Genomic DNA, 13,502 nt, shown 5'->3' with positions numbered 1-13,502 from the left:
TTCTTTTTGCAAATCAGACACCCACTTAAGCCTTTAAATCCTTTATAAAGACAATTTCTTAGTTTTTGGTAGCTCTGAAGTCAATAAAATTAGTGAAGCTTGAACTACAGCTAAAATCTTTAAAAATAGTAATCTTCTGAATTGCTAATTAAATGTGGAGCAAAAGAAAATAAGTGTAAACTTGATCTCAATTTAGGGAAGCATTTTAAATGATTACTAGTCATAAAATCTAATGAACTCCAAGTGACTCTTCAAATTATTTTTTAATTTGAACTTTATGCTGCAAATATTGCTTGAAATAAGTAATCCAAGTGAGTCCACAAACTTCAGTTAATTTGGGGTCAGAGACTTAATGACCAGTATCTAAAATGAGTTTTGTAAACGCAAACTGTGTTGTTGATATTCAGACCCTTTTACGTGAGTATTTTGAGTGCTGAGCTTTACAATTATTAATCAGGGAAGCATATTCTTTTCTAGTTCTTCTTACTGAAAGTTCATCAAACCTGAGTTACAGGCCAGTGTAAAAGCTGCAAATATTAACTTCTCAGCATACAATATTGCGGGGAAAGTTCACTTGGTACTCTAAAGGACATGGGAGATCTCAAATGCATAGTTTCTTGGTTGTCGGTCAAGAATTACTATGTTTTAGTCCTTTTTTTAAAATCATAGATCACTATTATTTGGAGGCCCTCCACAGTGCCGTACAAATTCCAGCCTTCTCCCCTTCAGTCAGCACACTACTGTTGATAATGACGTGCAAGAACTTGTCATAGTTCGTAAAGCTGTATATTACATTAAGACAAGAGCTAGCTCTGATTCTGCTCACCATTGTGTCATCAGCCACAGTACCTGGTCCATAGTACCCATTCAGTAAATGTCCAGTGGGTGACTGAATAAACAGATGAATTTGGGGAGAATAAGGACCGACAGCCCCAAAGCTGTTCCACTGACTTTAGCATATCCTAGTTGCTAAATGCAGAAATAAAGAGGTGAGAGAAGTTCCTGGAAGTCTTTTTGGGTGGTGAGAAGTGAATGGTTAAGAAGCCAAGGCTGGTTTGGGATTTGGTTGGGACTACCCACTTAACTTTTAACTACCTGTAGCAAAATAAATCAGGTAGTACCTTATCTGAGTGAGAATTAAGCTGAAACAATTTGGTCGAAGCTTAAGCTATCAGACTATTTGGGTAATGACCTATTCCATTACTTATCTTCTGATCCACTGATGAATAAGCAGAAAAAAAAAAACTTTCTTTTGTTCCCTTATTGGAAATCTCTTTAACATAGGAGTCCATTTTCCTGCCCAAGTAAAATTTAGTGAACACAATTTTGTTACGATTCTGTATTTTATACAGTTTCAGGATTCATCACAAACATAAATATATGGTATATTATGGATGTACTAATAGAAGATTAAGGAGACTGGGATAAAAGTTGCACTGACCCAGAATGGCCTTATAAGTAGGTGGAGTAGATAGATGGTAACCCGCATGGGTTGATTTGAGAGGGGCTGAGAAAGCTTCTTTCTCCAGGAATATCTCCCCTCTGGATTGTTCCAGTGCTTGAAATTCCACCATTTTTAGTATCTTTGGATTAAAGAATTATCTGTCTTCAAGAGTCCCCTCTTAGGGACTTCCCTGGTGGTGCAGTGGTTAAGAATCCGCCTGCCAATGCAGGGGACACGGGTTCATTCCCTGGTCCAGGAAGATCCCACATGCTGTGGAGCAACTAAGCATGTGCACCACAACTACTGAGCCTGAGCTCTAGAGCCCGTGAGCCACAACTACTGAGCCCACATGCCACAACTGCTGAAGGCCACGTGCCTAGAGCCCGGGCTCTGCAACAAGAGAAGCCACTGCTTTGAGAAGTCTGCGCACCACAGCAAAGAGGAGCCCCCGCTCACTGCAACTAGAGAAAGCCCGCGCACAGCAACGAAGACCCAATGCAGCCAAAAATAAAAAAAAATTTTTTTAAAGAGTCCCCTCTTAAAAGATAAATTTTCCTAAGAGAGCTAGTTTATTATCAACCTGAATGACATCACTGGATGATGAAAGATAATGTTCACTGGACAAGAACAGGTCACAGAACAGCTACCTTTTGAAAGGGTGGCAAGGGTAGAGATAGGTTGAGCAATGAATCCTGCCTGAGGGACGCAGATCCAAATGGGTCACTGAGCCAGTAGGCGCATGACAATCCTGGGTGTTTGGAAAATAATGCCAGAAGGCCAAGAAGGGCACTGAAAGGAGAGACCCAAAGATACCACCTTAGATTAACCTCACCTACTTCCCAACCTTGCCCAGCTAGGGTTTTTGCATTGGCAACATGTACCCTATATCCTTAAATCTGGACCATACCCTCCATTCCTGGCAAATTCATTATGTTGATTTCAACTCAGCTTCCAGACTATCAAGATCATTTTGAGTATCCACGCATCCCAGGATGCATGATTTATTAAGTGTACCTTCTGTGTTTTTATCTAATTCACTAGTTCTTATTCTTGGATTCAGGGAGTCTGTAATTTATCTAAAACTGTACTTGACATTTTGTGTGTATAAGCATTTTTCTAAGGTGAGGGGTCCAGAGTTTTCAGTGTATTCTCAAAGTGATCCATGGCCTCAAAAAAGGTTAAAAACTGCTGATCCAACTATTTATTGGCATTTTGATCAGAACAGTGCTAATAAGAGCAGAGCTCTATAAGACCACTGAGGGTGCCTGCCTTCCTGTTCAGCACCAATTCAGCAGAAATTTGGGGGTGGTGTTGACTACTATATATTATTAGTCTCTTGCGATTTACCTCTATCATAAGAGTAGAAGGAAGGTGAATTCCAGCTACTTTGGCATTCTGGTAATTGAAATTTTTAAGCTCTAAATGTCAGATCATTCTTAAGACCTTCATCATTTTGCTTCCTGAACCCATCAGACACCGTATGTCATAATATTATATTTGGTCTGAATGGAATTACAGATGCTTCAAAAATCCCTGTGATTGGCTGAAAATTAACACATCAAGGAAAATGCATAAGTAAAAACTTGCTATCTCTTCTCTCCGTGACTCTGGACAAGCGTAATATTAATTTCAATTTCAATCTACCCTAAAACCTTCTAAGACTCTACCTCAATTACTGTATAGGTATGATCTGTATACAAAAGGTTTCACAGTTTCCTCTACATGAAAATATGAATGTGATAAGTTACAGATTCATTACTTTATTTTAAAAGACGTCACTTAGGGGCTTCCCTGGTGGCACAGTGGTTAAGAATCCGCCTGCCAATGCAAGGGACACGGGTTCGAGCCCTGGCCCAGGAAGATCCCACATGCCGCGGAGCAACTAAGCCCATGCACCACAACTACTGAGCCTGAGCTCTAGAGCCCGCAAGCCACAACTACTGAGCCCACGTGCCACAACTACTGAAGCCTGCGCGCCTAGAGCCCGTGCTCTGCAACAAGAGAAGCCACCATAACGAGAAGCCCGCACACCACAACGAAGAGTAACCCCGGCTTACCGCAGCTAGAGAAAGCCCGCGCATAGCAACAGAGACCCAACACAGCCAAAAATAAAAAATAAAATAAATAAAAATTTTTTTAAAAAAGACTTCACTTAGAAGGAAGTCAGACACAAAAAAGTACATACTGTATGGTCCTATTTATATGAAGGTCAAGAAAAGGCAAAGCTAATCTCTAAGGATGGAAAACAAATCAGTGGTTGCCTGGGTCCAGGTTGATGGTAGGATTGCACAAAGGGACACAGGAAACACTTTGGGATGATGGAAATGCTCCATTTAGATTATCACGGTGGTTTCATGGGTGTATACGTCTGTCAAAACTCATCAAATTTTACACTTGAAATAGGTGCAGTTTATTGTACATAATGTATATATCAATAAAATTACTTATAAAAGATTTACCTTAGGATCATTAAAAGAAGATTTTTATTGAGTATTACTTATTGAACCTTAAAATAAGATTTAAAATCTGATTGATTACACAGATGAAAAAGTCTACAGGTAAACTTCTTCAAAGTGAGATGTGGGTGAAATATGATCAATAGAAAAGCTTTTTAACAGGTGAAGAAGAGGTGATATCAATGCATTTTAGTTAATATTAAGCATGTATACAAGAATGATATCTCTTTATTAATGTGAAATATCCCAACAGTAAAATAGATTAATTAGTTCAGATTATCTAAAATAGATCTTAAGTGTTCATTTAGAACAGTTTCCTAGTCTGGCCCTTCCAAAGTAGATAGCATCAGACAGTGTGACAACATAATAGCTCATTCAAAGCTAAATTGTACATCACCTGTAATATCAATATTTTGTGTTCATTGAAGGAAAAGTGTATTTGGAATTGTTTGCCTGTACGTTATTTTGCATTTAAAAATTGGGTTATTTTAAAATTTTGCTGTGCTCAGATATTGGATAGCCGGTGGTTCTTTGGGAAATCTAATATGATAAATGAAGCATTAATTTTAAGACCTAGTTTTAAATGCTATGTACCAATTAATATGTACCCTTTATTTCCCTCTGGAATTTTAAGGAATTTTTTTCCAATCTATGAGATAATGCTGGTGAATTCTTTTCTTAGTGGTCAATGTGAAAATGAATAGGGAAGCTCTGTCAACAACAAATCCTAGAAATAATATTGAATCCAGTTAACGCCACCTTGTCATGTGTGCATGTGGAATCTCAAAGAGTAGCTAAAAATAGAGAAGTAAGATTGTCTGAAATAAGACACAGGTGTTGCAAAACACCTTCAACTGAGTTCAAAATCACTTGTCATTTCATTAGTTGTGTTTACATGTTAGTCAAATTGTAAGTACTCTATACTGGTAATGCAGGAACCCTTGCATTTATTTAGTAGTTATCTTGACCTGTCTGTTTTGGATTGATGGTAGGAGCACCTTGTTAGAAGAGGGTTGGTCAGAATGGAGGGAGGTGGTGGGTTAGTTAGGTCAACTGAATTCCAAACGCCGGTAATGGGTTCCTTAGTGATGAAGACTGTACTCAGGCCACCGGCCTATGTCTTAATCACCCCCTTTCCCTCGTCACAGGAGGGCTCAACTACAATCGAGGGCTCCGGTTCCTGCTGTGGCTCCAGCTTGATCTCAAGCTCAGGCGCCCGGGCAAGCTCAGGCCCTGAGGCCGGCTCTAGCGCAGGCTGCAAGGCAGGCTCAGGCTTGGGGACAGGCTTGTGATCTGGCCACAGGGTGGTATTAGGCTCAGCCTCATGGATGGAAGGTGGCAGAGTTGCTTCTGTTTGGATGATATCTTCATCTGGTATTGTCTCACACTCTGTACTTTGGTTTATCTTTGTCATTAGTCTGCAGGAAGAAGGCCCAGGGAAGAACAAGTTAGGGTTTGACATCTCACATGGAGCCATAGGCTCTGTAGCCTCAGTGACCATAGGTCCCAATCTGTTCGGGACCTCTGTGATTTCTGATAGTCTGACTCACTGTCAGACCACGGGTCTCCATTTGGGGTGCAGAAAGGTTAGGTCTCAACAATATAATGAAAGTTCAAGAAAGACAAACTAGTGTTTAAGAGGTGAGAAAACTGTTGTGAGGTTGAAAGGGTCTGAAGTTCTAATAAGGTCTTTGGCCAAATCCATGGCTCTGGTGCATGTCTAGCACCCACTCCATCTAGCACAATGCTTGGCACTTGATTGTGGAAGCACAGAAATGGATAAGAAATAACATTTGATAAGAAATAACAAAGTGGTCAAGAGCCTGGGCCCTCAGCACTTTTGCTTCCATGGGCCCCTTGTTCCATAAAATAAATATTAAAAATTATATTTTATCACTATTGGTAGAAGGACAAGTATATTAATATATTAAAACATTTTCTTAACCCTAAAAGGATTGTCGTGGCAGTTAAATGAGTTGATACACATAAAATGCTTAGAACAGAGTCTGGCCCACAGCGCTCAGTACACGATAGCCATCACCATTCTTTTATAAAAGCAGTGAGTAAGCAGAAAGATACCTCTATATCTTATGCTAAAAGGAGTGCTTAGGAAGAGCTGACTGAAAGAGATAGGCCTGAGAAATGTCTATTCAAGTAAAGACAACAAAGTAGGGTCTTACTCGAGTTCTGTGGTGGGTTTAGAATTTCTCTTCCTTTCCTTCCGCTTCGCCTTTGCCTTGTTCCTTGCGAAGCACACCACAGAGAAGATAATGGCAGCACCTACTAGGGTACCCACCAAGGCCCCGACAATGATTCCAACTTCTGGATCTGGAGGACACAAGCAGCTGGTTAGGAAAGTGGAGCATAGTGTCTGCCTCATCCACGTGCATTCGTGACCAGCGGGGAATATCCGGGGCATTCATATAGTGGGAAGGTGCCTTGTATGGGCTGAGAGCGTGGAAACCCCTAGAACTCTTTCAGCTGGACTCATAGCGGGAGAAGAAAGGCTTGACTATGTAGCCTTCCCACTCCCATTTACACACATAAAGAAAAAAAAATATGCCAGCTTGGGGGAGGTGGGGTTGCTTTAGAAATGCGGTTTCGGACTTCCCTGGCGGTCCAGTGGTTAGGACTCTGCGCTTCCACCGCCGGGGGTGCGGGTTCGATCCCTGGTCGGGGAACTAAGATCCTGTGGCACGGCCCCGCCCCCCCAAAAAAAAGCGGTTTGGAGAAATAAGTCTTCACCGTGCATTTGCTTGGGCAGTGAGAGACACGATGGAGCTGCAATCCGGTCACCAGAGAAATGACGTCTGTTACAGGCAGGGACATTTCACCAGGCTTTCCCAAAGCATGGGTGAAGTAGTTCCCTAAAGACCTTCTCTTCCACAGATTCCATGCTCACCAAAGAGCCTCATGCATTCTGGCCACTGGGAAGGGATATGCCCATTTCCATAAACAGGCATCTGGTTTATTAGATCAGTCTACGGAGAAATTTAATGAGCGTGAGATGATCTAGCTGAGCGCCAGACCTTCAAGCACTGAGGTATTGTCCACAAGAGACCATGTCTGGGTTCCAGGTGGGCCCATCCCCATCGGCCTCCCTTCAAGCAAGGATGGATATCTTACACTTTGAGATGAAAGCCTAGTTGAGTTGCCTGATCATTCTTTTAACTTTCTATGATTAAAGGAATACATGTGCATCATTTAGAAAGTCAAACAGTTCTACTAGGCTTCTAACAAAAAAAAAAATCAGCAGTTCCTTTCTCCACTCCTTCCCATCTCTAAGTCCCATTCACAAGAGGAATTTGCCCCCATGTTTCTATTACACTTGTTCTAATATGTTCTGCCTTTTCCAATTTTTGTCATTTTCTATTGGCTTCCTACTCTGGAGGTTGAGGATTTAACTCTCTTACACCACTCCCCTCACATCCCGCCATATTCTCCTAATATAACATAAGGTACTGTTAAATCAATGTTTGCAGTATTGTGACTACGTAAATATCGTTCACAGCTGCAGAACATAGTATGATTCTTTCTTGTACAACATTTTAAAAATTTCCCCAAGGTTAATAATTGCCTCATTTGGGGATTTATGGGTTTTTTAATGTATTATTACTAATCCCCAAAATTTCCAGCAAAAGTCCTTTCAGTAGTTTCAAACATATCGGCTAATCTATCGGTTTCTTTTTCTTTTTTTTTTTTTTTGACTGTGTTGTGTCCTTGTTTCTGTGCGAGGGCTTTCTCCAGTTGTGGCAAGCGGGGGCCACTCTTCATTGCGGTGTGCGGGCCTCTCACTATCGTGGCCTCTCTTGTTGTGGAGCACAGGCTCCAGACGCGCAGGCTCAGTAGTTGTGGCTCACGGGCCTAGTTGCTCTGCGGCATGTGGGATCTTCCCAGACCAGGGCTCGAACCCGTGTCCCCTGCATTGGCAGGCAGATCCTCAACCCCTGCGCCACCAGGGAAGCCCTATCGGTTTCTTATGTTGTTGTTTCTTCCCTTGGAGACATCCCTTCTGGAGTCCCCCACCTTCCTCCCCGAGCATGGACTGGTTGCCCTCCTAAGTCTGCTGCTCTGCTGTCATCCTTCAACCTCCTTTTACCCTCATCCTAATTTTAAAGATAAAGAAACAGGCTTTGCAAGCTCCATCTCAAATAGCACTTCACTGGTAAAGCTGGCCCTGGTTCTATAAACATAATTAGTTGTTTCTTCTTTGGCATCCTATAGACCCTGTGCAGACCTCTGTTATAACATTTAACAAATTTTAGTGTTTGTGCCTCTAGCTAATCTGTGAGCTCCTTGAGCGTAAGACATATATCTTATTAAATGTCTGAATCTCCATCGCCTAGGACATTCCCTGGCATACAGTAGATAGTCAACGAAGGTTTGAGGATGGGAGGGATGGAGGGAAGGAGGGAGGCAGGAAGTCAAGAAAGCAGGAAGGCAGGAAGGAAGCCAAATGCTAGACATCATTGAAAAGAGGATTCAAAAGGAAGCAAGGCTCAAGGACAAATCTGAGGAGTCTCTATATCTGCAATACGACTGTACCTCTAGAAAGGCAAAAAGAGATTGGGGAAGATCTGGAGAAAAACAGCAGAAATGATCAAGGGAGCAGGGACAGAATGGGACCACAAAAAAGGACACACAAAAAGATGAAGTTTCCAGCCATAAAAAGAAACAAAATTGAATTATTTGTAGTGAGGTGGATGGACCTAGAGTCTGTCATACAGAGTGAAGTAATTCAGAAAGAGAAAAACAAATACAGTATGCTAACACATATATATGGAATCTAAAAAAGCCAAAAATGGTTCTGAAGAACCTAGGGGCAGGACAGGATTAAAGATGCAGATGTAGAGAATGGACTTGAGGACACTGGGAGGGGGAAGGGTAAGCTGGGACAAAGTGAGAGAGTGGCATGGACATATATACACTACCAAATGTAAAATAGATAGCTAGTGGGAAGCAGCCGCATAGCACAGGGAGATCAGCTCTGTGCTTTGTGACCACCTAGAGGGCTGGGATAGGGAGGGTGGGAGGGAGGGAGATGCAAGAGGGAAGAGATATGGGGACCTATGTATATGTATAGCTGATTCACTTTGTTATAAAGCAGAAACTAACACACCATTGTAAAGCAATTATACTCCAATAAAGATGTTAAAAAAAATGGCTGAAAGTGATACGAAAATGAAGGAGCAAACTGGAGTTGGAAAATGTCTGATTCCGGACAAATAAAAGGAAGAAAGCTCAGCTTCATAGGAAAATAATATTCCAATGGAACTGGGCCCCCTGGATATGGTATATATTAAAATCACAGATTGAAAGGAAGTTTGAAAAAATGAATAAATGACAGGATCTGAAATGTAATGAAGTGATCCTTGAGAGGTGTAGCAAGATATCCCTTGTGAGAACTTGCCCCCTGATTGGCCCAATTTGACAATCTCAGGCCCTCCAGTCTATGCTTAGTAACTAGGCACCTTTGAACTGGAAGGTTGAGGTTTAGAGGCATCGTGACTCTGCCAGTTACAAACTGAATGACCCTGAGCAAGTCACTTACCTCCCTGAGCTTTAGTTTCCTTTCCAGTAAAGTGAAGCTTAACAATATATTCTGCCTCCTAGACGGGGTGATTGTAGGACAGAGTGGGATAATGCTCGCAGCACCCGGCCAAGCGTCCGGCACATAGTTTGTGCTCCGCAATATTAGCTACCCTGAATGTAGGTGCAAGTGTCGTTATTACTATTATTATTAGAGGCAGATTTTAGCAAATTAGTCAATAACTGGAAAGTTTGTGAGCTCCATGTTTGACACAGATTGCTATAGCTTCACCTGGATCTACCAACAGCATCACAAAGAAAATTCAGCTTCATACTATGAATGAGGCTGTTGTTTTACTTTCCGGAGGTTTTGTGAGGGTTAAGCAAATTAATTTTTGTAAACAATTTGAAGCAGCACGTGGCATATATTAAGTATTATGTAAGCGTTAGATATTAGGATGGTCATCCACCATGTCAACCTATAAATAAAGCACCAAAATCTCCAGTCAGGAAGGACTAACCGGGGATTCTAATTAATTTACTTGATTGGCAGGCCCAGGATACTTGACTTAAGGAGAAACTGTTAAAGTTATATGATCAACTCACGTGAAGGAGTTAGGTCAATTTCACAGGAACTATTGCCAAGGTTGTTGATAGCGGTGCACTGGTAATAACCTTGTACAAAATTGGTCAGATTTCCAATAAACAAAATCCCGGTGGCTGGGTCTGTCAAAACCAAGAAATAGCATTTTGAAATCTCTTATGTGGGTAGAGATCATGTGAATGTAGCAGACCATTCAATGCCCACCCACTTCCTCACATTGGCCTCCCTTTCTTGAGATGTCCAGGGTCCAACTAGACCCCTGGAGACTCCCATCTGGGACCATGCCTATTTTCTCCACACTCACCGCCTGTGAGCCAAAAATGGTCTTGACTTCTAGAAGTTGGGGAGAAGACCAGAGGACAACCATGTTGATGGAAGATTGACATTCTCTGTACATTCTCCCCCCAGAAGAATAGAAGACTGTGCTCTAAGGACAAGCGGCCAGTCACACACACATGCTGTCAACCAAGCCCACACACCAGGCCTTGCCAGGGGCAGCAGAGGGCTATACTCACTGAAGCTTTCTTTCACTGGGACGATGTCTCTTCCTTCAAGTTTATACCAGTAGTACACCGGGGAAGGTGTTCCAAGCACAGAGAGGCAAGTAAGAGATATAGGATGGCCAGGTTCTGGTATTCCTTGGATGCTGCAAAAGGGCTTGGAAGGTTTGACTGTAAGGCAATGACAAAGAGTAAAAACTCCTGCATGATGAATGGCAGTCTGTACCAATTTTAGTCACTTCCTCACTTTCATTCACTTCCTCACTTTCATTTTGTAGAGTATGTATACTTACTTTTTTTTTAATCTTTAAAAACTTATTTTGACAGTTTTCTAGCTGTACCACCAGGTGGGAGTAGAGCACTTCAGGTACAAAGACCTTCCGTCACTGGACCATTAATATTCTAATAGCATCCATTCTATCTGCCTGCTCCCCAGATTCATAACCATGAATTTCCGCATTGTGCCTTAAAATATGCCTTTATTAAAAAACAACTAGGAACATAGTTTATACTTTGGAAGCACAGTCTTAAAGGAAAACAGAACCCTTAAATACTTGGAGATAACTGGTTACTTATTCTTTTTAAAACATTGTTTTATTAATGCCATATTTTTCCTTTGTGAGTCATTTTTTGGCATTTATTCTTCTGGGGGTGACACAAAATGGAGGGTTTGAATTTGCCCGTGTCCCTCATCGGGAGAGGAAACCCATTGTGGGGGAGGGGTGTGCTACAGGGCACTGAAATCTTGATTCATCCTTCACGCCACAAGCATTTACTTGAGTGCCTTCTGTGTGCCCAGCACCGGACTAGGCACCAGAAATTCAAAAGTGACTCTGACACAGTTCTGAAGTAGGGTGGGGGAGTGGTAAGAGATTAGGCTAGAGAGCAGTGAGGCCATAGATTAGGGGGCTCTGTGTTTCATGTATTTTATACCGAGAGCAGCAGGACCACAGAAGGAATTTAAGCAGAGGAGGGACGATGATCATTTTAACGTTTTAGATGAATTGCTCTGACTCCAGGGGTTCCTGAGCCAAGGGACAGGAGGAGACAGATTCAAGCTGTATTAAGAAGTCGAGAGGGCTTGAGGACCAGCTGGATCTGGGGCATGAGGAAGAGGGTGGGCTCAGTGATGGCTCCCATGTCCCTGATTTGACAGCTGGGTACACGATCTTGCCATCCCCTGAGATAAATACAGGGTTAGGGTGAGGGTTAGGGTTAGGGTAAGGAGCAGGTGTTCGGGGAAGTAGTGAGGAGGAGGAAGGGGTGATGATGAGGTCAGTTGGGATATACTGAGTTTCAGCTGCGTATGGGGAACTCCTGTGGGAAGCTGAGAATCTGATTCTCCTCACTTATCTTAATGCTCACAGCTTATTCTATCCTCAGTCTGACTTATAGATAAGGATCTGAATCGATACTTTCCAATTCACCTTCCTTAATTTGGACATAAAACACTCCAAAGGCATAGATTCTCTGCCTTAGGCTAGTTAGACCCTAAATGCTCCAGCCTGCCCAGCTCTCTGGCTCTTACTTGGGAAGCAGCAGTTAAGAGCACAGCTCTGGATCCACACCGAACCCTGCTCCACAACTTTACCCTAGACGTATTTAGGCAAGTAACCTAGCATAGCCAAACCTCAGTTGATTCATCTGTAAAATGTGAACAGGAGATTACCTGGCCTCCAGCTTATCCAAATATATTGTATTTACATAAATAAAATAATGTATATAGTATCGTACACATGGAATTGCTGTTGGCCACAGGCAGGAATGAACTCCTGCTGCCACATTTCCGACCTTGCCACTGACAACCTTGCAATCTCAGACTCTAACCCACTGTACATGTGAGCAGGAAAACAGATGGATATAGCTAGAGTTCTTTGAAAATTTCACAATCACTTCTTGTCTTTTAATTGAAGTATGCTCAATTTGCGATATTCTGTTACAGTTTCAGATGTACAGCAGAGCGATTTAGTATTTTTGCAGATTATGCTCCATTATAGGTTATGATAATGGGTATAATTCCCTATGCTATACAGTATATCCTTGTTGCTTATCTACTATATATATAGTAGTTTGTATCTGTTAATCCCACACCCCTAATCTGTCCCTCCCCCTTCCTCTTCCCTCTGATAGCCACTAGTTTGTTTTCTATGTCTGTGAGTCTGTTCTGCATATACATTCGTTTGTATTATTTTTTAGATTCCACGTATAAATGATATACAGTATTTGTCTTTCTCTGTTGGACTTATTTCACCAAGCATAATATTCTCTAGGTCCATCCATTCTGCTGCAACCAGCAGTATTCCATTCTTTTTTATGGCTCAGTAATATTCCATTGTGTATATGTACCATACCTTCTTAAGCCAATTGTCTGTTGTGCCATCCCTTCTTTTAAACAGGTGTCTTTTAATTAAAAGAAGTATTTTTCTGTTTAGCTCTTTATTCTTTCTTTTTTTTAAATAACTTTATTTATTTATTTATTTTTGGCTGCATTGGGTTTTCATTGCTGCGCGCAGGCTTTCTCTAGTTGTGGCGAGCGGGGGCTACTCTGCGTTGCGGTGCGTGGGCTTCTCATTGTGGTGGCTTCTCTTGTTGCGGAGCATGGGCTCTAGGCACACGGGCTTCAGTAGTTGTGGTTCACAGGCTCTAGAGCGCAGGCTCAGTAGTTGTGGCACATGGGCTTAGTTGCTCCGCAGCATGTGGGATCTTCCTGGACCAGGGAACGAACCCGTGTCCCCTGCATTGGCAGGCAGATTCTTAACCACTGTGCCACCAGGGAAGTCCCTCTTTATTCTTTCTTACTGTGGATTTCCTCAGATGGAGATAACTCCTTGGATTTGCCTACCCTAAATAAACTAGGCTATTTAACCAGAAATCCAGTGCACCTATCACTAGATTTAAATAATTGCCTTTTTTAAAAACGTGGTGATTTTATTCCACCGTAAGTGGAATAGAATAATCTGAACCGAAAA

The 13,502-nt window shown here is 42.0% G+C and overlaps 1 protein-coding gene across 2 annotated transcripts in view; it reads right to left on the bottom strand.

The window, feature by feature from the left end:
- Positions 1-3,834: 3,834 nt before the first annotated feature.
- The window catches only part of VSIG1 (V-set and immunoglobulin domain containing 1), a 34,957-nt gene continuing 25,289 nt past the window's right edge, over positions 3,835-13,502 (bottom strand). Inside the window, exons 4-7 of one of the 2 annotated variants that reach the window (XM_036840247.1) lie at positions 10,549-10,704; positions 10,036-10,155; positions 6,081-6,228; positions 3,835-5,318 (exon numbers count right to left, since the gene is read on the bottom strand). In XM_036840247.1, coding sequence (XP_036696142.1) covers positions 5,015-5,318; positions 6,081-6,228; positions 10,036-10,155; positions 10,549-10,704 — 728 coding nt within the window. In that variant the 3' untranslated portion in view covers positions 3,835-5,014. The remainder of the gene's footprint in view (positions 5,319-6,080; positions 6,229-10,035; positions 10,156-10,548; positions 10,705-13,502) is intronic. The other variant, XM_036840246.1, reaches the window with a different exon arrangement.

The sequence above is a fragment of the Balaenoptera musculus genome, chromosome X (assembly GCF_009873245.2).
Source record: "Balaenoptera musculus isolate JJ_BM4_2016_0621 chromosome X, mBalMus1.pri.v3, whole genome shotgun sequence".
NCBI lineage: Eukaryota > Metazoa > Chordata > Mammalia > Artiodactyla > Balaenopteridae > Balaenoptera > Balaenoptera musculus.
This window is presented reverse-complemented; position numbering and strand designations above follow the sequence as displayed.